Source organism: Hyla sarda, chromosome 3 (assembly GCF_029499605.1).
Source record: "Hyla sarda isolate aHylSar1 chromosome 3, aHylSar1.hap1, whole genome shotgun sequence".
Classification (NCBI taxonomy): Eukaryota; Metazoa; Chordata; class Amphibia; order Anura; family Hylidae; genus Hyla; species Hyla sarda.
In genome coordinates, this window is record NC_079191.1 from 100,793,041 (window position 1) to 100,818,673 (window position 25,633).

A 25,633-nucleotide genomic window follows, 5' to 3' on the forward strand; every position below is an offset into this window, starting at 1 on the left:
GTCACTGGGTACTGGTATTGCCACCCACCACACCACTCTGTCACCAGGTCACTTTCAGGACTCCTAATAATGCTGCTCCCACCTCCAGGCTGTCTCATTCAGCCACTATATGGTCTCTTCTTCTGCTTCAGCCAACTCCAGGCCGTGTCATTCAGCCACTATATGGTCACCTCATGCTTCAGCCACCTCCAGGCTGTGCCATTCATCCAATATATGGTTTACTGAAGCTTCAGCCAGCTCCAGTCTGTGTCATTCAGCAACTACATGGTTTAGTGATGCTGCTGGGCCTAGGACATTACCTATATATATGTTTATGGTAGCACTAGGTACCATACATCTTCAATGGAAATTTCAAAATTCATCTTTTATTCTTAGAGATTGTGAGGCCCTATTGTCTCCTCATCTGCCGCCAACTCAAGGCTGTGCCATTAAGACACTATATGGTCTCATGCTGCTACAAACTCCGGGCAGTCATTCAGCCACTATATGGTCTCCTCATACTGATGCCACCTCCAGGCTGTCTCATTCAGCCACTGTATGGTCTCTTCTCATGCTTCAGCCAACTCCAGGTTCTGTCATTTATCTGCCATGTGACATGTGACTCCTTGTTAGATTAGGTCCTCAAAACCCTCAATTTCAATTTAAAAATCTTAAATTTCTATTTAAAATTCTTAAATTTCAATGGTCTCCTCATGCATCAGCCACCTCCAGGCTGTGCCATTCAGCCACTATATGGTCTCCTCGCATGCTTCAGTCAACTCCAGGCTGTGCCATTCAGACACTATATGGCCTCCTCCTACTGATGCCCCCTCCAGGCTCTGTTGTCATTGTGCTGCCATGTGACTCCTTGTTAGATTTGGTCCTTTTTACCCACATGCCGGGGCTCGGGACACTAAAACTTGGGAGTTAAAAGTTCAATTTCAAAACCCTCAATTTCAATTGAAAAATCTTAAATTTCTATTTAAAATTCTTAAATGTCAATGGTTTCCTCATACTTCTGCCAACTCCTGGCTGAGCCATTCAGGCAATATATGGTTTACTGATGCTGCTGGGCCTGGGTCTGGGAATAAAAATGTTGTTATGGTAGCACTAGCTACCCAAAATCTTCGGTTTATATTTCAGAATTCATATTTTAATCTTAGGGATTGTGAAACCCTAGTGTCTACTCATGCTGCTGCCAACTCCTGGCTATGTCATTCAGACACTATATGGTCTCCTCATGCTGCCAACACCTCCACGCTGTGTCATTCTGCCACTATATGGTCTCCTCATGCTGTCAACACCTCCAAGCTGTGTCATTCTGCCTCTATATGGTCTCCTCATACTGATGCCACCTACAGGCTCTGGCATTGTGCCGCTCTGCAGCATTGATTCTAAAAGCGATGCCTGTAATCGGCATGTCATACTGAATAACAGTATTATTTCACTACCCCAGCACACTCCATATGCGTGTTAGAACATAGCAAAGTTCTTCTCTAACAATAACACTAGACACTAACTCATTCATCTACATAAAAACCATTAAATAAATCACATTATACTCTACATAACTATCACAAACTAACCAACTAAATAACATTAAACTATACTGAACTAACACTAACCAACTAAATAAGTCTAGAGATGAACAAAGTTAAAAAAAATTCCATTCAGCTGATTTGCTGAATATTCCGGAAGAATTTGGCTCGATCCTAATCAGGCTTAAGGTGGCAGCAGCATGAGTAGACCATATAGTGAATTACAAAAAATAATAAAATAGCAACAAAGTATCGGGGTGTAAATATATCAATAGGACATACAATATGTCTAAAGTGCATCCCCGGTACAAAGGGGCTTCATATATGGCCTCCAAAAATTGTTAGACAAAACACCAAGAGAACGGAGTCATTTAAATAGAATTAAAACATGATGGCTTTTATTATTTCCATAAAAACATAGAAAAGGGGAAAGAACAAACTAACTGTGGGAGGTTAGACAAAAAGGGGCGACACTACCTGCTCATGTGCATAATACTATAATACAATAAAGGTGCATGGTGCATTGGATAAAGTGCATACATCAAAGGGTCAGGAAAATACCTCTATAAAGTGCACATAGTTAAAAATACAGACATGCATACCACTCGTAAGATGTGGATGATAATACCAGAAGCAGAGCAGGAGTGACGCCACCCCTACGATCGTTTCGGCGAACCTTCGGTTGAGGTGGCAGCAGCATAAGTAGACCATATAGTGGAAGAATGACACAGGATTGAGGTGGCAGCAGCATGAGTAGAGCATAAAGTGGCAAAATGACACAGGCTTGAGGTGGCAGCAGCAAGAGTAGACCATTTAGTGGCAAAATGACACAGGCTTGAGGTGGCAGCAGCATGAGTAGACATATAGTGGCAGAATGACACAGGCTTGAGGTGGCAGTAGCATTAGGAGATCATATAGTGGCTGAATGACTCGGCCTGGAGGTGACAGCATCATGAGTAGACCATATAGTGGCAGAATGACACAGGCTTGAGGTATTTATGGCCTTTAACAATAACTGGCCCCTATGACTTTAACAGGAAAAAACGTAAAAGTGCTAAGTATATATCACACTTAGATTAGGTAAATTAAACAAAGAAACAAAACCTCAAGGACCTCACCAGAGTCACTGGGACATGATTGTGATATGATAATAAAATGTATAAAAATATGAGGAGAACGTGTTTCAAATTTTGAATAGCATTTCTTTATAATAACAAAGTAAAAACTGTAGATACACACTATAACTGCAATTATAATGTATATTATAGGCATACAATGTATATGCTGGATCAAGGTGGTAAATTAAAGTTCCCGTTGTATATCAGTTAATCCGGCATCTACTACCCCGGCACAGGTGGCAGGAGATGGTTAAAAGTCTGTGGCTATCGGCCTAAATGCTTCACAGTCAATGACACAAGATACGTGTCTAAATGATGGTATATAGAAGTACTTATTGATAATCTCAACAAATACATTGTGGACGTCCTGTATAGGGTCAGTTCTGACAGTGGGAGGAAGGCTGGCATCGTTCTGCCATGGGCCAATGGATTATAACACACCGTCTACACCATTTTGGTTAGCAGAGAATAGACACCTGTTGCTCTTATCGGCAAGACTGGAGCTCCAGCGGAGTGGCGTCTGACGTCAGGAGAAGGTCCACGTGGGGTGGGGGGAGATGTTGGGAGCAAAGGCCGGCTGTTTGATTGAAAGTGCATAAACAGGATACTGCTATTTGTAGTGCATATTCAGTAGTATATCAGTAGTAGTGCATATTCGAAAGTCCACAATCTTAATGCGTTTCAGGGTAGTAATACACGACCCCTTCCTCATATTTTTATATATGTTATATATTTTTATGTATGTTATATATGTTGTATATGTTATATACAGACTGTTCCATGATGGGAGTAGTAGTACCTGTGCTAATAGACAGGTCGCCCCTGGCGCAGTCACACCCAATGCAATCGTCCATAATATAGCAGAGATGCGGAGCAGCACTATACAGCGCTCACATCTCTGCTCTATTCTCCGGCCAGTGATAAGAATAGAAATTCACATCACTCATTCATATTTTCCGCCCAGAGTGGAAATTGGCCAGATGGCTGCAGCCAATCACAGCTCTAGGAGGGAAATATGAATGAGTGACTGGCAGGCCAGAGTACAGAGCAGAGATGCGAGCGCTGTATAGAGCCACTTCGCATCCCTGTAATAGAAAGGACAATCAAAGCGGGTGTCAGGAGTGATACCAGCTGGGATCTGTTCTTACCTGCAGATACTACTACTCACAACATGGAGCACACTCTGCTCCATGCTGGGAGCTGTAGTACCTGCATTAATAGACAGATCACAGTGGGTATAATTTCTGACACCTGTTGCGATCTGTCTGTAAATGCAGGTACTACAGCTCCCAGCATGGAGCAGAATGTGCTCCATGTTGGGAGTAGTAGTAACTGCAGTTAAGGAAAGATCACAGCGAATGTCACTCCTGACGCCCACTGTGATTCTTCTGTATAATGTATAGATGCAGGTGGCCTCTCTTCTATGGTCCCCTGCACTGACGTATATATACACCTATTCATATTTCCCACAGAGAGCTGTGATTGTCTGGAACCCTCTGGCCAATCAGAGTTCTCTGCGGGAAATATGAATAGGTGTATATATGTATATACGTCAGTGCAGGGGACCATAGAAGAGCGTCCGGCCGCATCTATACATTATAGAGGAGGATCGCAAAGGACCCGGGGGATCTGTCAATTAGTACAGGTGCTACTACTCCCAACAGTGTGTTCTATGCTGGGAGTAGTAGTACTACCCAATGAAAATTAAAAAAATTCAGAAAAAAAAGTGAAAAACATACACACTACATTTCTTTTATTGTCGGCTACATTTTTAGTGCCCTGCCCGCCCACAGAAATTGATCCCTGTTTAAAAAAGAATAAAAATGTCGTTATTAAAAAGATAAATTTCCTTAAAGACAATTTTTTCCATCACTACTGTATCTTTTTTATTATTTTTTTTTAATGGTACCCTACGAAATTTTAGTAAAAAAGGTATCTCCATAATTTTTTTGGATCGCTAAAGTCTCTATCTCCCTTTCTTTCACTTTGGCTGATGTTTATTGATTTTTGGCAAACAGACAGTAGTAATTTTTTTAGACCTGGTCAGGAGGTGGTCTAGATTTGCAAATTTTTTAGCACCATTTGCGGGAATTTTGCAACAAAATTAAAAACACGCAGATAATAAATACGTTACCACTGCATTCGTCACTTTAAAAACTGGTCTAGCAACACCAAAAGGTCAAAATGATGGAATTTAGAAGTTGGAAAAAAGAAACGCAAAAAAAACCTCCAATTTGCACGAAAATAAACAAAATTGTAGATTTAGACCAAAAACAAGAATAGAACACAATGATAAATCTCCCCAATAGTGCCTTCTGAACGGACTGCAAACTCCACTATGCTGTATGACAGTGTCGGTGTGGGCGGCGTGTTGACCAAATAATTAAATAAGATGTTCAGTTATTGGAAAAATCGATAAACTCATTGATTGATAAAAAAAGATAACTAAATTCACCAATGGATAAATAAATAAATGAAATCATATATACAGATATCTTTAAATAAATTGATCAATAAACTAATAAATAAATTAATCAATAAATAAATAAATTCGTCAATGATTAAAAACAGAAATAAATTCATCAACAAATTTAAAAATAAAGAAATTCATCCATGATTACAAAAAATAAATAAATTCATAGATATATACAAAAATAATAATAATAATAATATATATATATATATATAAAACTAAATAAATATAAATAATTAAATAAATAAAATAGTTAAAAAACACTTTTATTGGAGGGACAGCCAAGGAGAGGGATTGACCAGAGACCCTTCAGCGCCTAGAACCGACGGCGGGGGCCAAGAAGTCGCCGCCTATCCAGATGTGAGTCTGTCCACGGAGTCTGTGGACAGACGGGTCCACTTGTCTGTGATCACCCCACCTGCCGTGCTGAATGTCCGCTCAGACAGTACACTGGAGGAGGGGCAAGACAGTAACTTCAGCACATAATGAGTGAGTTCGTGGCAGGTGTCCAGCCTGGCAACCCAGTACTCCATGGGGTCGTCGGTGCTCATGCTGTCGGAAGCACTAATGGACCCCATGCAGTCTACCACCATGCGGGCAAACCTGCTGCAGCTACTGGGTCCTGGAGGTAGAACATGGTCCTGGAGTGCTTTGTTCAAGCAAGTACTCCCTCACTGCCCGTCGCTGCTCCCACAACCTCTCCAGCATGTGGAGAGTGGAGTTCCACCTCGTCCCCAATCAGCCTGTGAGGGGGCAGGCTGTTGTTCCGCTGCAGTTTGGACAGGGACGCGGTGGCTGTTGGGGAGCATCAGAAGTGGCTGGCAACCCTTTGCACCATGTCACTCAACCTTGGATATGCGCGCAGGAACTTCTGTACCACAAGATTGAGGACATGTGCCAGGCAGGGCACGTGGATGAGACTGTTAGCATGGAGGGCGGCGAGTAGGTTGCTGCCATTGTCATAGACAACCATACCTGCTCCTAGCCTGCGGGGTGTCAGCCACTTCTGGACCTGAGCCTGTAGTGTGGCCAGAACATCAGTTTCAGTGTGTCTCTGTTCCCCTAGACTCACAAGCTGGAGCAGGGCCTGGCAGCGCACGTGCCCCACACTTGCATTGCTACAGGGATGCTTGCCGGGAGGGCTCAACAGCTGTGGATACAGTGGCTTGTGGGAGACCAGCCGTTCTCCCCTGGGCACCCACGGGCGGCACCAAAAACTCAGATGAAGCCAATCCCTCCTCGGCCCCTCGGAGGGAAACCCAATGGGCGGTAAAACTAAGATATTGTCCCTGCCCATGTCTGCTGGTCCAACCATCCATTGTCAGATGCACCCTGTTGCTGACAGTGTGATCCAACAACGGGGATACATTCTGCACAATGTGATGGTGTAGGGCAGGGATACCCGTCCTGGTGAAGAAATGGCGGCTGGGGACACGCCATCTGGGTTGGGCCTGCTCCAACATCTGCCTGAATGGATTGCTGTCCACAAGATTGAAGGGCAGAAGATGTTGGGTGATAACCCTTGCCAGGAGCCCACTGAGTGATAGGTTGTGTAATCTTAGAATACACTGTAAAACAAAATTGTGTACACAGTCTAAACCAGTGAAATTGTGGGTCTGGCTCTGTTGATTAGTGTTCAACCCTCCTGCTTGACTAAGGGTATACACTCTTTTTCTGGAGTGTGAGGCACTGTGTTGCCCAATATTTGATTGGGGGATAATATATTTTGGGATTTCCTAGTCAATACTAGTTCTAAAAGTTACACAATTCAGATCACAGATGCTTGATTTGTAGTCTCCTATTCCTGATCCCTATTCACACAACCTACCCTGTCTGCCCAACTTTGTCTCTGCTACTACCCTCATTTGTTTTAAATTTCCCTGACATCCCATTATTGCCTGATCCTGTCTCTCTTTTTTCTGCCAATGGTTTATCTACTGTCATTCCTAGTTTGCTGTTTTACAATTTTATTTCTAGCAATTCTGCCTTGCCTGACCTTTTGCTGCTAGTTGGAGAACTATATTTTATGGTTTAGGCTGTAACAGGCCAATATACATGCCAATCTATTTAGGACTATGTCAGACATTGTGTACTTTAGTAGGCACCATTATTAGACACCATGGCTGATATGATTTGGCAGCACAATAACAGTAAAGACAGTTATCCGCAACCTGATGTCGTTGTGTTCCTTTACTCCCTGTGTCTGGCCCAGAAGAAGCTGTCTCCAACCTTGCCACGTGTAGAGTTTAAAGGTGCTCCGCATCACAAAGTGATCAGGTATTTTTCTACACCAGCTGTGGTTCCACACATCTCCGGGTCTCTCATAGAGTTACATGGAGGGACGCATTGGTCATGTCTTCGTGCCGTGGTCAACAGTAATCCATGAACAGAGAAAGCCGAGGTGTCCTGCAGTAGATACCGAGGTGCCATCCCAGTAGTCAGACCCCTACGATCAGACACTTTCTCCCAAAAGGGGAACTTCGGTTCAAGAGTAAAGGGGAACATCAAAGGGGAACACTGATATAAGAGTACTTATCCCCTATCCACAGAATCCTGTGGATAGGGGATGAGTACTCTTGTACCGGAGTTCCCCTTCAGTGCTACATTTGGGCACTTAAATTTACATTACTCAGTGTGAATGACATTACCGGGCACTATGGCGTATAAGGAATATGTTTCAACAGGTATGTACCGAGCAGTGCCTGCAGCAGGATATTGCTGAAAGACTTTGCAGGAACTGACATAGAGCTACCTCCAAGAAGCTACTTAACATTGCTGATTGCTGAATGACTACAAATAGTGAATCTGTTTGTGAATATATGACATAATGTAGTTTAATCCCTAAGGGTGTGTTCTCACCTTCAGTTTTTTTTTTTTTTTCTTATGTAGCTTATAAAGCCAAAGCCAGTAATGGATCATATATGGATGGCATGTATAAACATATAGAGACTTCTCTTTCTAAATCCAGTCTAAATCCAGCCTCCAGCTGTTGCCAAACTACAATTCCCAGCGTGCTATTCAGATGTTTGGGCATGCTAGAAGTTGTAGTTTTGCAACAGCTGGAGACACCCTGGTTGGAAAACACTGGTATAGTGAATTCAAAGAATGAAAAAATCAAAAAATGCTACATTATTAATTTTTATAAGGTGAAGCAGTAATGTCCTCTGGTCAAGAAGTAATGTCCTAAAAGAAGGAATTTGCCAAATCACACTGTAGTGTACTGAGCATGTTATGACACCAAAACATTAAACAGTCAGTAAATAAGATATGTTAAGATTGCAGGTTGTGTTTTTTTTTTTTTTTTTAACATTAACACGTTCACACGTACCTTCTCACTGTTTTAACAGTATAAATTATCACAAAATTATTAACGGCAAAGTTCTCCAAAGTTCATTTCAGGCTATAAACTATAAGAAAACAAGTAAAAAGAAAGGTTGTTTTTTTTGCCTTATTGTCATATTTTACTGCACATCTAGAAATAATTGTTACTGTCATATGCACTGATCAGACTTACCGTATCTATCGGGGTTTACCACGCACCGGCCTATAACACGCACCCTCATTTTACCAAGGATATTCTGGTAAAAAACTTTTCTTTACCCAAATATCCTTGGTAAAATGAGGGTGCGTGTTATAGGCCGGTGCGTGGTAAACCCCGATAAATACGGTAATGCTTCTCTCCCCCTGCCTTTCCTGGGGTCTAGAGCCCTGCTGCCACCACTTCTCTCCCCCTGGCTATTGGCGCCGCTGCCTCATTGCCTCCCCCATCCCCGGTTTTATGATTACCTGTTGCCGGGGTTGGGTCTGCGCTGCTTCTGGCTCCGGTCCACGCTGCTTCTGGCTCCGGTGTGGCGTCTATGTGTCGTTGCTATGCGCTGCGCCCCGCAATGACGAGTGACGTTGGGTCACTCGTCATTACGCCTCGCAGCTCATAGCAACGCCGCATAGACGCCACACCGGAGCCAGAAGCAGCGCAGACCCGACCCCGGCAACAGGTAATCATAAAACCGGGGATGGGGGAGGCAATGGGGCAGCGGCGCCGATAGCCAGGGGGAGAGAAGCGGCGGAAGCAGGGCTCTAGACCCCAGGAAAGGCAGGGGGAGAGAAGCGGGCAGCGACGGCCTCTCTCCCCCTGCCTTTCCCGGGGGCTTCTGCGGGGTCAGTAAAAAAGTGGGGGGGGAGGTAATGGGACAGCGGCGCCGGAAGTCTCTGGATCCCAGGATAGGCAGGGGCAGAGAAGCGGCAGCGACAGCAGGTCTCTGGACCTGCAAAAGCCGCTGCAGTTCATTGATTTAAAGCGCCCGCTTTAAATCAATGAACTGCAGCGGCTTATCGGCGTATAACACGCAGATAGACTTTAGGCTAAAAAATGTAGCCTAAAAAATGCATGTTATACGCCGATAAATATGGTAATAACATTACAACCACACAGCAGAATTTTCAAGTGGAATCCGCCGAAGAAATTATGCACAGATATGCCATTGCTTTCAATGAAGAAAAGGAGAAAAACGCTGGGCGCTCCCTGGTGTAGCACTTCGGGAAGGTGGGGACTCGTCACCACTCCTATAGTGCTTTACTGACCTTGTCAAGTAAAGCTTTGTGGTGAGCACAAATTTCTTGAGGGCAAGAAGTAAACATGTACAGTGTGCCACATCCCTCAGTGTACAGATTGGAAAATGAAGTAGTAGAAGACAAATATTTGGGTCTAGAGCGAACGCTGTTGCTTGATTCACAGAAGAATGTGTAGTCACCACAGTTTTTAAGGCCTTGTAGATTTATTTTGAAAACAGTACAAGAAAAGACAACGTGTTTCGGAGCTCACCTGCTCAGGTGAGCACTGAAACACGTTATCCTTTCTTGTACTCTTTTCAAAATCTACTAATCCTGGAAAACCGTGATGGCTACACATTCTTGTGTGAATCAAGCAGCAGAGTTCGCTCTAGACCCAAATATTTGTCTTCTACAACTCCATTGCTTTCAATGGGATTTTGCTGATTCCGGCCTTAATTCAAATCAATTCCTTAGGCGGAATCCCCTATAGTGTTGATCCAGAGGGAGACAAAAACCCAAAGAGGTAAAAGACAATTTTCCTTATTTTATGGAAAAAAAATTCCTTGCAGGCTCCAAATCTGCCCATCAGAATAAATCCCTGGATCAACAAGGATTGTGTTCCTTGTTTTGTGAACTGTTAACATGTTGCATTTACTGATATACTTATATATTTAACCTTTTATTGTGGAATGTATATATTATTAATCATTATTTATCACTTTAATGTTGATTCATATTATTTACTTCCAGTGTATATATTGATATACAGTCATGGCTGTAAATGTTGGTGTCACGAACCGAGACTTGCGGGTGGTAGGATAATCTATAAAATCACTATTTGTCTGTACTAGACCGAAAATAATGATAAATAATCCCTCTTACATCACCCAATTTAACGATATAACTGCCACCACCTATCAATTTCAAGCCGACAGGAAGCTATCAATCCAATCTGGATATGTTACAATTCCCAAATATTATCTACTATCCCCAGTAGTATATAAAAACAGGAAGATTAATCCAAGTCTATAATGTAGCCGAAGTAAATTTAAGACTATAACTTCAATCTCTTCCAGGACAATGTGCGTCCGTTTTACCAAACATAAGGCGGTACTTAATAAATGAATGATTTATTATGAAAGAAAAATATTCACAGTACATGTAAAAATAGATGTTAACAAGACAAAGTTTCACCACACAGAAAATAAAATAAAAGGGAAAAAACACAGAGTCCTTACTTACAAAAGTTAGAGTTCTATCCCATGGAGTCTGGTAGGAAATGGCGTCTGGCATCCAAAATTAGATCTCGTCCCCCATGGAAGCGCCCCATGGTCCCCCCAGGTCTGCAGTTTTATACCCTGCTATGGACAGGTGATCCCTCTATGTTCAGCCCCTGGGCAGGACAAGGAGGAGAGATAGATTCTGCCCCCTTCCTCCTGATAACCTTATGCCCAAAGGAAATTACCCCTAACTGTTATCATGGGTCAGGCACCCACATCATTTTGCTATATTTGGGTTCTCCATCAAATCCTCTTTCTAGGGGTACCTGACATGACCCCCTTATTATGTATGATTTACCCAGCGCATACAGTTCGGGCAGGGATAAATACACAAGGGTCATGTGAGGACTCATTTTAAAGGTAGTATGATGGAGAATCTAACCGTATAATATAGGGGCTGCGGAAATACTTCCCTGACCCCCATATCTAATATTTGGAAGATATGGCATTTCTACAGGGAGCTACGTCCCAAACATTCCTTTGATCTATTGACATCAGGCCTTGGAGTCTGCTTGTCTGGGAAGGTGTCAAATTTACCATCCAGGCAAGCAGTGCCCATTGATTAGCACAGTCATGTTAATTGCCCCCAAATGGTCACTGGAAGCCATAGCTTAGACGGTCGTCTCCTGGCAGCTAGATCACAACAGGCTAGATTCTTTGAAATGTTAAGTAATGCAGATAGGTGTGTAATGGAATTAAAAGCTATGCATCCCGACAGAAATTTAGCAGACCATGTATCACAGATGACAAGCAATCACAATGCAACATGAATACATATTTTGCCATGGTATATGACAGTTGGCACCCCCGAAATTTTTCCAGAAAATGAAGTATTTCTCACAGAAAAGGATTATAGTAACACATGTTTTGCTATACACATGTTTATTCCCTTTGTGTGTGTTGGAACTAAACCACAAAGGAGGAAAAAAAAGCAAATTAGACGTAATTATTGGCACCCTTTCAAAATTGTGGAAAAATACAATTGTTTCAAGCATGTAATGCTCCTTTAAACTCACCTGGGGCAAGTAACAGCTGTGGGCAATATAAAAATCACATCTGAAAGCAGATAGAAAGGAGAGAAGTTCACTTAGTCTTTGCATTGTGTGTCTGTGTGTGTCACACGAAGAATGGACAACAGGAAGAGGAGAAGAGAACTGTCTGAGGACTTGAGAACCAAAATTGTGGAAAAAAATCAACAATCTCAAGTTTGCAAGTCCATCTCCAGAGATCTAGATTTGCCTTTGTCCACAGTGCGCAACATTATCAAGAGGTTTGCAACCCATGGCACTGTAGCTAATCTCCCTGGGTGTGAACGGAAGAGAAAAATTGATGAAAGGTGTCAATGCAGAATAGTCCGAATGGTGGATAAGCAGCCCAAAACAAGTTCCAAAGATATTCAAGCTGTCCTGCAGGCTCAGGGAGCATCAGTGCCAGCACGAACTATCCGAAAACATTTAAATGAAACTGTATGATAGGAAAACGTCTTGTGGACAGATGAGATCAAGATAGAGCTTTTTGGTTAAGCACATAATTTTACTGTTTACCGAACAGAATGAGGCCTAAAAAGAAAAGTACAAAGTACCTACAGTGAAGTACGGTGGAGGTTCAATGATGTTTTGGGGTTGTTTTGCTGCCTCTGGCACTGGGTGCCTTGAATGTATGCAAGGCATCATGAAATCTGAGGATTACCAATGGATTTTGGGTTGCACTGTACAGCCCAGTGTCAGAAAGCTGGGTTTGTGTCCGAGATCTTGAGACTTCCAGCAGGGCAATGACCCCAAACATGCGTCAAAAAGCACCCAGAAATGGTTGGCAACAAAGCGCTGGAGAGTTTTGAAGTGGCCAGCAATGAGTCCAGATCTAAATCCCATTGAACAAATGTGGAGAGATCTTAAAATTGCTCTTGGGAAAAGGCACCTTCCAATAAGAGAGACCTGGAGCAGTTTGCAAAGGAAGAGTGGTCCAACATTCCATGTCTGAGAGGTGTAAGAAGCTTATTGATGGTTATAGGAAGCGACTGATTTCAGTTATTTTTTCCAAAGGATGTGCAACCAAATATTAAGTTAAGGGTGCCAATAATTTTGTCCAGCCCCTTTTTGGAGTTTGGTGTGACATTATGTCCAAAAGTTGCTTTTTTTTCCTCCCTTTTTTGGTTAAGTTCCAATACGCACAAAGGTAATAAACATGTGTATAGCAAAAAATGTGTTACTGCAATCATTTTCTGTGAGAAAGACTTCATTATCTTGAAATATTTCGTGGGTGCCAACATTTATGGCCATGACTGTATGATATATACTGTATCTGTGTGATACTATATGGGCTAAGCCACAAGAGTTGCATCTACAACGTATTTCAGACTCTGGATGCACCAATGGCAGTCACACAGGGACTGCAGAGCAAGCTCCTCACCGTGGCAGGGTAGCTTTGTGTGTCAGCTCGAATTGGTGGATTTCCAAATTTGCCACCAAGAGCAGACACACAGAGCTACCCCGCCGCAGCCAGGAGCTCGCTCTGTAGTCCCTCTGTGGCTGCCATCGGCGCATCTGCAGTGTCAAATATGCTGCTGATGCGTCCCTTGTGACTCTGCTCAGCGAAGTTCTATGCACAAGCCCTTTTCTGATAAATGTGACTCGTGCATGGAACTTAGCTCGATCTAGTATGGTGAACTCAGTAACCTTACTGTCCAGCGTGGCATGAGTCTCCTCACATTGAAGATGAAGATCACATTGGATTGAGGTATTGTACTTAAATTATGCTTATATTGTACACTTGTATGCTCAGCGCTTGTACATTGTTAGTCTTGTGTACTTTGAGAGTTGACCTTGTAATTATGCACAGTGGGGTTTGACTGCCCATTCAGTTTTAGAAACATATTTTTTTCCTTTATTTAAATGGTTTTTAACTTTAATGTATATATATATATATATATATATATATATATATATATATACATACATATATATAGTATGCAGTGAACAATGGCATCTTGCATTTATACACTACATGTATGCTTAGACATGTGAGATGAAGCATGCTTTTTCTTTATAAATAATTTTTATTAGGCATGAAGCATGCTTTATAAAGGAAAACTGTCACCCTGATCACACTAAACCCAAAACACGGTCTGCTTCTATTAGCATATTCAAGTTCTTGTAAACTAACAGCGCTTTGCGCTCCTGCCTCAGAACACAGCACAGAATTTGAATATACTAATAGAGGCAGATTGTTTCAGCAGGCAGATAGTAGCAGGGGGCGGACAGCCATTGGGGCCCCGCCTCCTGCGCATAAGTAACCATATTTAGAACGGGACATTCGTCAAGCAATATCACAGGAGCCACTGGATGGAATTTGGTAAGTGACCCTCTTTGCACTCCTGGTCACCCACACTATAAACCTGTGTATTGGGTTTAGTGTGGGTGATCAGGGTGACAGTTTTCCTTTAAAGATTTTAACTAATAAAGAGAGGTATAAAAGCAAATCAGAGCATACAGAGTCATTTCAATGTACAGAACATATTACACCATACAAAGTAATAGTCAAAATCTTAGTAATACTAGTCAACAGCATACACCACCCACAAAACCTTTTACTTCCATGTGTAAATATGTTGTGAAAAAGATCTTTGTACCCTTGGAATTGTGAGATGAAGTGTGCTTTTTAAAGATTTTAGTTAATATAGAGGCATTTTTAAGCCTAGCTCAGTGATGGAGCAACTCAATATTTCGTACTTGTTCTCAATATGGTTGGTAGTTCCGAAAATGCTACTTTTACTTTTTCATTTTTAAAGGAAAAATGTCACCCTGATCACCCACACTAAATTCAATACACTGGGTTATAGTGTGGGTGACCAGGAAACCAAAGAGGGGTTACTTACTATAATCGGTGGCATGGTTTCTGAGATATTGTCTGTGTAGTTCCCCTTTTGAATTCAAGGAATTGCGTGCAGGAGACTGGGCCCCACTCGCTGGCTGCCCCTGCTTCTTTCTGTGTTCTTAATCAGCCGTCCCCTTAATTAGCATATTCATATTCTGCGACTCCATGTCCTAGTGACGTGAGTTGCATGTCACGTGAGTCACTGTGCTCTGTCGGTAGAGCGCATGTGCCGGCAGTTTACATACAGCTCTCACATGACTGCTTTCAGCAGTCAGAGCTCAGTGCATGAGAGCTGTATGTAAACTGCCTGCACATGCACTCTACCGACAGATCACAGCACTCACGTGACATGCGACTCATGTCACTAGGATGTGGAGTCGCAGAATATGAATATGCTAAATGAAGGGATGGCTGATTAATGAGATGGAGAAAAGTAGGGGCGGCCAGCCAGCTGGGCCCCACCTCCTGCGTGCAATTCCCTGAATTCAGAAGGGAACTTTGCCAGACTATATCTTGGGCACCACACCACCAATTATAGTAAATTACCCCCCTTTGGATTCCAGGTTACCCACATTATGGCCCAGTGTATTGGGTTTGAGTGATCAGGGTGACAGTTTACCTTTAAGGACCCCTTCATATATGTGTGTCGTCAAGTGGCGTTTTCTGCTGGCGCTGTAGAAAAAACACTGGAGGGAAACTGATTGTAAAACTTATGTCAGGTCACATTCTTCCGGCGTCTCAAGTTGAATGCTAGATTGTGGAATACGCCAGACAGAGAACTCCATCTTGTGGTGTTCTCTTGTCCAGCATGCACAATTAATGAATGTCGGAGTCTTAACAGTTGATGCACTTTTGGCATCAGTTGTGGCATCGGTTGCAGTGAGTTTTAGCCTAGGTATGCTGAGTCAGAGGCCGGACATATGTGAACCCAGCCTGAACTCAACATATACTGCCATGTACAGTGGGGATCAAAACTGCCCCCTTTGAAAAGCTGAGACCTGCCAGTGTCATGGATTGTTCTCAATCATCATCTGGGAAAACCAGGTGATGTCAATCTCAAAGGTTTTAAATGCCCAGACTCATCTGACCTTGCCCCAACAATCAGCACCATGGGTTCTTCTAACAGTTGTCTAGAAATCTGAAACTGAAAATAGTTGATGCTCACAAAGTTGGGGAAGGCTATAAGAAGATAGCAAAACGTTGTCAGATGTCAATATCCTCTGTTCGGAATGTAATTAAGAAATGGCAGTCATCAGGAACAGTGGAAGTTAAAGCAAGATCTGGAAGACCAAGAAAAATATCAGACAGAACAGCTCGCAAGATTGTGAGAAAAACAATTCAAAACCCACGTTTGACTGCACAATTCCTCCAGAAAGATCTGGCAGACACTGGAGTTGTGGTACACTATTCCACCATAAAGAGATACTTGTACAAATATGGTCTTCATGGAAGAGTCATCAGAAGAAAACCTCTTCTACCACAAAAATCAGCATTTGAACTTTGAAAATGAACATATAGACAAGCCTGATGCATTTTGGACATAAGTTCTGTGGACCGATGAGGTTAAAATGGAACTTTTTGGAGCGGAAGAAGGGGAACAGAATTTAATTAAAAGAACCTCTGTCCAACTGTTAAGCATGGGGTGGATCAATCATGCTTTGGGGTTGTATTGCCAGTGGCGCAGGGAACATCTCACGAGTAGAAGGAAGAGTTGATTCAATAAAATTTCAGCAAATTTTAAATGCTAACTTGATGCCATCTGTGAAAAAGCTGAAGTTAAAGAGAGGATGGCTTCTAGAAATGGATAATGATCCTAAACACACCTCGAAATCCACGGGGAATTACATCAAGAGGCGTTAACTGAAGGTTTTGCCATGGCCTTTACAATCTAATGACCTCAACATAATTGAAAATCTATGGATTGACCTTAAAAGAGCAGTGTGTAACAGACAGCCCAGAAATCTCAAAGAACTGAAAGACTCTTGTAAGGAAGATACCTCAAATAAGAATTGAAAGACTCTTGGCTGGCTACAAAAAGCGTTTACAAGCTGTGATACTTGCCAAAGGGGGCAGTACAAGATAGTAACTCTGCAGGGTGCCCAAACTTTTGCAGATGCCATTTTTTTTGTTTTCTGTTATTTTGAAAGTGTAAATGATGGAAATAAAATCTAACTTTTGTTGACATATTACCAGAATGTCTTATCTGTAATTTGATGCCTTTTGGAGATTTTTCCATCTTTCCTTGGCTTCTTTATGTACATTAATACAAATTTTTACCTGGGGTGCCCAAACTTTTGATCCCCACTGTATGGTGTGAGATCACCAACTTTTCACTACAACATGATTTGGTGACACTGTGTCACTAAATGTATGCTCTGTATTCATCTACAAGTGGACACCCAGGGATTGTTTTGTAAATGAGATCACGCTGTGATATTGTGTTGAATTGGTTTCATGAGAAATTCATTCTTAATCAAATAAGAAATAAGGCTAGTATAAACACCTCTGTATGCCCCATGCAATAGTCTCACCTACTGGTGACTGCTGACATAACAGTGCAACTAGTATTTTTATACTACTATATTATACAGTATCTAATGTCATGTTTTAATATCAAATCAGATGCAAGGGGATTTATCTGTGATTTTACATAGGACTGCAGGTAAACATGCTGCATTATCAGAGAAGCATCATGGTGAAATAAAAATGCAACAAATTACGAACTGAAATGCAATAAATGAATCTCTTCCATATCTGTGTACCAAGTACTATGTCCGTGGGAATCAACAGCCAGACCCTGCACAGATCCTCCATATTTCATGCGAGATTTAGAACAATTAGTTATTTAGCAACTTTATCATAAACAGTATGATAACCCATTCATCAGACAGATAACCTATCCATCATTCTAGTACAGGTAGCTATAAGCAACCTCACTCATTCTATTTATACACTTAACATTCTTCAGATAGCTAATGTCACAAGTTACTCCACTCACACATTTGGCTTTTTCTTCTAGTAGGAATGTGGGTTCTTAAAAGCAGTTCAGAAGTATTAAATCTCACACGGAATAACAATTTACCTCCAGGCTTTTGTGTGAGCATTTAGAGACTCCAAAGCTTCAGCTTTTGTGCTAGGTAGCTCCCATTTGTGCTAACCTACTGAGTTGATAAGAATATGCTTTATATAGGCACGGTGTTAAACATTGCTGCAGTCATGCCAAGGCTTGTGATTTTAATAAGGTTTTAATAGAATTGACAAGCTTTAATTGAATAATGCATTCTTCAACGTGTGTCCTTACTTGTCCTTTTTCGCCTGGGTATGTAAACCTTCTGAGCTGCAGGAGATCCATCTGTATACATTCCGATCATATCATAGCTACAATGTGAGTGCTCGTATTGGAATGGATTCTTTTATCTTAACTGTGTTTTTTGTCTCCAGTATAAAAAGTATTTAATGACAACATGTGTGCTGTTGACTTATAAGTTGGATACAGCCACAAAAGAATAAAATATGATAATGAGGCTTAACCGTACTATTGGCTCTGTTAAATTATTCTTAGGGTTCATTCACACTATGTTTTTGGCATACCATGCCGGAACCACATCCCATTCATTTAAATGAGCCGGCCTGAGTCAGATAGTGACTCTGGTTGGCTCTGGTTGCACCATATCAGTTTTATTGCCGAACTGAAAAACCACAGCAGACCACGGTTTTCTGTCTGGCAACAAAACCACATACAGTGCAAAAATTAGCTGATCGGAGTCACTATCTGACTAGTATGCAGCTCATTTTCATCAGGACAGACTGCACCATCCACTTGGATTAGTGACCTGCATCCTAAAGGCAACCACAGATGTGGTAGTTGTTCCTTCTGTGACCAACTAAAACAAGGGTGTAATTACCAATAAGGAGGGGACAGTGTACACGTCTCGACTCTGGTCACATGTAGGACCAGATACGTAGTCTACTGTATACAGTGCCCCTGTGGACAGTTAAACGTCGGATGCACCATCATCCCCATGTTCGTACGTTTTAGGGAGCATGTCAGACTCTCCAGGAAAGAAGAAGGCGTACCGAGACTAGCGGAGCACCTCAAAACCACACACGGTTTGGAAACCGTTACCAGTACTCCAAGGGGTCTCTCTAAACAGACCTACCTGCACCAAAGAGAAGCACGTTGGATTTCCCGGCTAGGGGCCATCGGACCCCTGGGCTTTAATGAATGCAATGAATTCAGTGCTTTTATTTAACTATTGCATATTCCCTTTGTGTCTGCTTACCCCCGATCTCTCCCCCTGCTGCCTTTCCTTTTCTGTTCCTGAATTACCCTCCCTCTTTTTCCTGCTCCCCTATACGTGTTCTAACCTTTCGTTGTGTAATGGCCACCAGGCATAATTGCAGGATGTAAGTAGCTGCATTGGCAGCGCTGGAGTTCCCAGAATAGCAGCCGCCTGACAGCAGAGTCACATTGCCTGGCCACGATGCATCAGCTGATCTCCGGCCACGATAGCAGGTTATTTAACCAGCACCGTGACCATCACCAAGTGAGCATGACCAAGCGGAAAACCTGCAAAACGGGATCGTCGTTCCACGAGCTTGGCTGAGCTCCATTTCCTTTCTTTTTCCCGACTTGTTCTCCTGTGTTCCATGTGAATCCTGGAATAAAGAAACATATTCTTTGGCATGAAACCGGGTGAGTGCGTAATATGTACCTTCTTTCTTCTTGTATGAAGTTTCCCTGCTTGTTCCATATAAGCGCACCCCTGACATCATTGCCGCACTACCAGTCCATTTACATCAGCCTAGCTTCAGCGTTTACGGGACCGCTAGACCACACTACAATGCCGACTCTTTTTCTATTTTTGCTACTATCTGACTTTGACCAGCTCATTTAAATGAATAGGATGCAGCATGTGTCCGGCTGCTGTATTCCAAAGACGTTGTGTGAATGTAGCCTTAGAAAAGTTGTTAACTTTCATAATGAAAGATTTGTGAAATATATAAAACATTTAAATAACATTGTTTGTTATTTAAATAATAATAATAATAATAATAATTAAAGGAAAATATAGAGTCAAAGGGGCCCTATAGAATAGGGTCAATCTCTGGAGCCTCTGGAGTCATTAACACCACCACATCTTGTACAGAAGGACTTGTTGCTTGCTTGACCACCACCTCCTTTCCAGGATCTTTGCAATAATTCCTCACAATACTGTAATGCTGTTTATTAACATTGTAGGGTTGGTAAAGAGATAATCTCTGCACAGGTTTTTAAAGGGGTATTCAAGTTAAAAACAATTTTTTTCATATCAGCTGGCTCCAGAAAGTTAAACAGATTTGTAAATTACTTCTATTAAAACTATTTAATCCATCCTATCAGTACTTTTCAGCTGCTGAAGTTGAGTTGTTCTTTTCTGTCTTACAAAAGTGCTCTCTGCTGACACCTCTGTCTGTCTCCGGAACTGTCCAGAGTAGGAGCAAATCCCCATAGCAAACCTCTCCTGCTCTAGACAGTTCCTGAGACAGACAGAGGTATCAGCAGAGAGCGCTGTTGTCAGACAGAAAAGAACAACTTAACTTCATAAGTACTGGTAGGATTAAGATTTTTTTATAGAAGTAATTTACAAATCTGTTTAAAGGGTACCTCTCATCAAATAAACTTTTGATATATTTTAGATTAATGAATGTTGAATAACTTTCCAATAGCATGTTAATGAAAAATATGCTTCTTTCTATTGTATTTTTCCCGATCAGTCCTGTCAGCAAGCATTTCTGACTCATGCTGGAGTCCTAAACACTCAGAGCTGCCAGTCTGCTTTGTTCACATCCAAACATGCTGTGAACAAAGCAGGCTGGCAGCTCTAAGTGTTCTCCTTTGTGAACAAAGCAGACTGGCACCTTGTAGTGTTTAGGACTCCAGCATGAGTCTGAAATGCTTGCTGCCAGGACTGGTAGGGAGACCCCTAGTGGTCATTTCTTCAAAGTGGAAAATTAAATAGAAAGAAGCATATTTTTTAATAACATGCAATTGTAAAGTTATTCTGCATACATTAATCTATAATATATCAAAAGTTTTTTTGATGAGAGGTACCCTTTAACTTTCTGGAGCCAGTTGATATGAAAAAAAAAAGTTTTTAACTGGAATACCCCTTTAATAATTATAACAGTAAGGAAGGCCGGAAACTTGGGATATTCCCCTTCTATTCAGGGCCTCATAGCATGTACCTCAGCTGCCTTTATAGAACCATTTATACCCTTGATAGTAATATGAGGACATCATTTCTGCATGGTGAGCTTATATGGTCACTGTTTCTTCAAATTCCCTTCATTTCATAGTCATAGTGATTCCTCACATAGTCCTAACATATTTGTAAATAAAAAAATTCACAAAAATGTGTCCTTACCCAAGAAAAGTAGCTTTAAAGGTTTTACCACTAGGTGTATCACTTCCTTGGACTCCAGATGTTCACCACCGGTCGTTAGGCTCAATCCATCTCTAGTGACAGAGAGACTAAGACAGAATACAGAAAATGAGCATGGGCTTAGTTAGTATTATGTGGAAGAAAGAGCCTGAACGATGTCAATGTAAGTTGAGCCTGTCTGCTTCCTCTAGATGATCTATACTAAGGAAAATCAAGGCTTTCCTCTCATCTTTGCCCACCTATAAAGTTATGGAAGCTACTTAAATACTACTGTATGTATACAATGATGCCTCCTGAATGTAATCCTCTCTCCTTCCCTTTCTTTAGTCTGTCATCATTATCAGCCGCAGTGACAGAAACAACAGTTCAGTATTCAGTGTAACCCCTTTCTTGCTATGCTACAGCTGTTTCCTACATGCATATTCCTCACATAGCACTTTGAAAAGCCAATGCATCAGTAACCCCATTCTCTCTCCTCATGCTATGCCATAGTCTGGTTAACTTTTTGCAGAGGTTATCAATAAATCATGTGCGATTTGTCGCACAATTTGTAGCAAAACCTTCAATTTAACGTAAATCTACACCAGCCCTGACCTAGCTTACAGAACTGACTGTGTGCAGCATTTGTAAAAAGTCATTCATTTTGGCTCAATGGGTTAAAAAGTTGTAGAGGATGAACATTACAAAGTGGTGTACTAAAGTGTAATTTCAAAGAAATGTACAATTATCATAGAAAACAACCATTTAATACTTTTGCTGCATGTACACATTATCACCACACAAATTAAAAAGTACCTGTCAAATCCCACAAAAAAAGTTATATGTTACTTAGTACCTAATCCTGATCATGTACGTATATTTCTCTCACAAATGCCTTTTTCTTTTCCACACTTGATTTGTCATCCTGTGCTCTTGAGGGTGTGTCTTTCACTCTGAATGACTCTGGTTCCCCCTGGGTCTGCTGTGCTGTGCTGGGTCTCTTCAAACACTGCAGGCTGCTCTGTAACCTCTTCCTCGCTGTTTTCATGCTGCAGTTTGATAGACAGGACAGGAGTGAGCACAGAGGAGTGCCAGCCTTGCCCTCTTTGTCCATGCCTGTGCTTTAGCTAGGACAAAGAGAATGTTCTAGTCAGACAAGACTATGTTCTGGATGGAATGGGGACCACTTGTGAGGTTTTTTAAACCATGATTTCTATAAAAAGGTAATACGTTTTTAATTAAGTATATTAGAAAAGGTGAATGTTTTGGAAGGATGTACAACATATTCAGTTTTGAATCTGATAGTGCCCATTGAAAGGTGTAAAAAAAACACCCTACACCACTGTTGATAAATTTCCCCCCTAAGAGTGGACTACTTGCAAACTCTCCAGCTCTGTTCCCATCCCGGAAATGGGAAGTTTTAGAAATTACTGTGCACCATGAAGGTAACTTTTGGGCTAAAAAACAAACAAACAAAAAAAAAAAACAGTGCAAACCCTACAATCACCTTGTCATCACTGTGAGGGGGTTAAGCTAACAAAACCATGCTGGTTTTTACAAATATTTTTAAAGCACAGTTATGCGTTAATTCCAAGCATTGCTGGGTCTAATCTTACAATATAATTATTGGCTACTCACTTTTAAGACTGGCCCTGTGCGGGATTGTCAATACAAATTTAGGAAAGACAATAACTTTAACTAACTGTAGATCACATGTTGCCACAATTATTTATTATTATTATTAATATTATTATATTACTACTAAGAGTTTGTGCCGTCATTTTGGTTTTGATGTCATGTCATCTTCAGATTCTTTAATAAAGTGTTCATGATTTCTTTAGTAGTCACCTCCCAACTTGATTCATTTTATTATACTTTTACTAGGCAATATTAGAAAGGCGTAATTTTCTTTTCATAATTACATTGTGACACTCTAATCACCATCCAATCTCTGTTGGTAATCGTTGTAGATAATCTTTGCAGGTAAGTGCTGGATAACACCATTGTACTGCACGACATGACAGTAATGCGTTTGCCTCTAGTGCTCTCTTTACAAAACTTGTCTTTGCTTGTAAACGTATTAGCAAATGGGAAAACCCCAGGTTAAATTGTTGATGGGCTGGAAAGAAGACAAATGGGTTCAATAGAGTTACAAAAACTGTTAACATGCAGGAAATCCTTATGATGTAAAAACATTCCACACTCATGAGATTGTGTTGTTACATGTAGACAGAATGTCATTATTCACTACCATTCCGTCTAAAGGAAGAATATAGAAGAAGCCATTTGGGAAAGTCCTAATCTGTCTCTGTACGACATGTTTATGTATTTTAGGATTAAAGCACTTTTTTACTGATTAGACATGGCTCAGAATCCCAATAAAATAAGGAATTGACCACACATGGAATAGAATCAAGTAAAGTGGAACAAATCAGTTTAACAAAACACATCATTCTTTTAAATTAAGCTTTTTGTCACCAAATTCAATTACCAAATGCATGAATAGGGCATTAACTTACATTGTAGATAGAATGTATATATTTGCAGGAGGAATGTATATATTTAACTTGAGAAGACTAAATGTAAACAGACTACCTTGAAAAAGCATTCTGTAATGTGAAAAGCTTACCTCTTTAATTGTTATCCCATACCAGTAAGTAAGGAGTTTTAAAGATGTCAGATTCATGGAGAGCTGTGGACTTTGCTGTAGACATATAGGGTGCTGCTTACAAAGGTAAAGTGAATACTTCACTCCTTAAGTCATAATGACACCTATTTCTTTTTACTAGGTTTTGGAACCTTACTTCAGGGATTAGCATCCCTCTAACACAAATGCATTATTGAGATACCAAGATATCTGGGTGTTAGGTGTTACTCTTGGCAGAAATTCTTCTGACATCTTGTCTTCTTAGGTTTATTCACTTGCTAATGGTATACATGAGTGAACATGAGAAATCACTTGATAATGTGGAAATCTTACCTCTTTACTTGTTATCCCATAGTGTTAAGTAAAGAATCATAAAAAAAATGATTTAGGGAATTTTACAGTGTTTTGGAACCTTTCTACAGGGGTTAGCATTTCTTCCATCATATATGGATAAGTGTTATACCTAGACATCAAGGTATTACACGTGACAGAAATGTTCTTCTTGTTATGCTTGTATGTTTATTCACTTGCTGGCAGAGGGTTTATGTCAGGGACTGACCAGGGGACAAGGAGAGTGAGCCCTAAACTGACCCTAAAACCACTCTCCCTGCCTACTTGCCCATCCACCCTAACCGGTGGATCGACAACAGGTCGGTCACAAACCAGAAACATAACAGGAACATAGAACTCTATAGTATAAAGTTCAGAGGACACAGATCTGAGAGATAGTACAGAGGACACTATATTAGCGGACATGAACAGAGGACTCAGTGGTCGTGAACAGAGGACACTATATAATCGGTCATGAACAGAACTCCAAAGATCTGAATAAAGAACTAATAAACACCAAACAGGAAAATGGACAAGTCTGAACATATTCCAGAACAAAACAGGAATAAGCTTAATCCCTCCGAACAACTCTAGTAGACACAGGAATAACAATACCCTCTGAGTCCCGATGGACAGGTAACAGGGATGCAACATAGGACACTGTTCACACTGGACACACAAACTGGACACTCCACTCTACTAATGAAATAGCCATTAATAATAAATCCAAATAGACTACTGGCCAGTGGCACACTCCACAGTGTGGTCAGAAGCTGACTGTTACGCCGAGCGCTCCGGGTCCCCGTTCCTCACCGGAGCGCTCGCCTCATCCTCATTACTGCAGCGCCCCGGTCAGATCCACTGACCGGGTGCGCTGCGATACTGCCTCCAGCCGGGATGCGATTCGCGATGCGGGTGGCGCCCGCTCGTGATGCGCACCCCGGCTCCCGTACCTGACTCGCTCTCCGTCGGTCCTGTCCCGGCGCGCGCGGCCCCGCTCCCTAGGGCGCGCGCGCGCCGGGTCTCTGCGATTTAAAGGGCCACTGCGCCGCTGATTGGCGCAGTGGTTCTAATTAGTGTGTTCACCTGTGCACTCCATTTATATACCTCACTTCCCCTGCACTCCCTTGCCGGATCTTGTTGCCATTGTGCCAGTGAAAGCGTTTCCTTGTGTGTTCCTAGCCTGTGTTCCAGACCTCCTGCCGTTGCCCCTGACTACGATCCTTGCTGCCTGCCCCGACCTTCTGCTATGTCCGACCTTGCTTCTGTCTACTCCCTTGTACCGCGCCTATCTTCAGCAGTCAGAGAGGTTGAGCCGTTGCTAGTGGATACGACCTGGTCACTACCGCCGCAGCAAGACCATCCCGCTTTGCGGCGGGCTCTGGTGAAAACCAGTAGTGACTTAGAACCGGTCCACTAGCACGGTCCACGCCGATCCCT

General features: G+C 41.8%; 1 protein-coding gene across 4 annotated transcripts in view; it reads right to left on the reverse strand.

The window, feature by feature from the left end:
• LOC130361584 (izumo sperm-egg fusion protein 1-like) overlaps positions 1-15,064 on the reverse strand; it is a 107,774-nt gene extending 92,710 nt beyond the window's left edge. Inside the window, exons 1-2 of one of the 4 annotated variants that reach the window (XM_056564774.1) lie at positions 14,814-15,063; positions 8,437-8,515 (exon numbers count right to left, since the gene is read on the reverse strand). Coding sequence is in view for 2 of the 4 variants with exons in the window: in XM_056564771.1 (XP_056420746.1) it covers positions 14,814-14,828 (15 nt within the window). In the remaining 2 variants the exon portion in view is untranslated. Of the gene's footprint in view, positions 1-8,436; positions 8,516-14,813 lie in introns of all 4 variants that reach the window. The other 3 variants (XM_056564778.1, XM_056564771.1, XM_056564776.1) reach the window with 3 other exon arrangements.
• Positions 15,065-25,633: the final 10,569 nt, after the last annotated feature.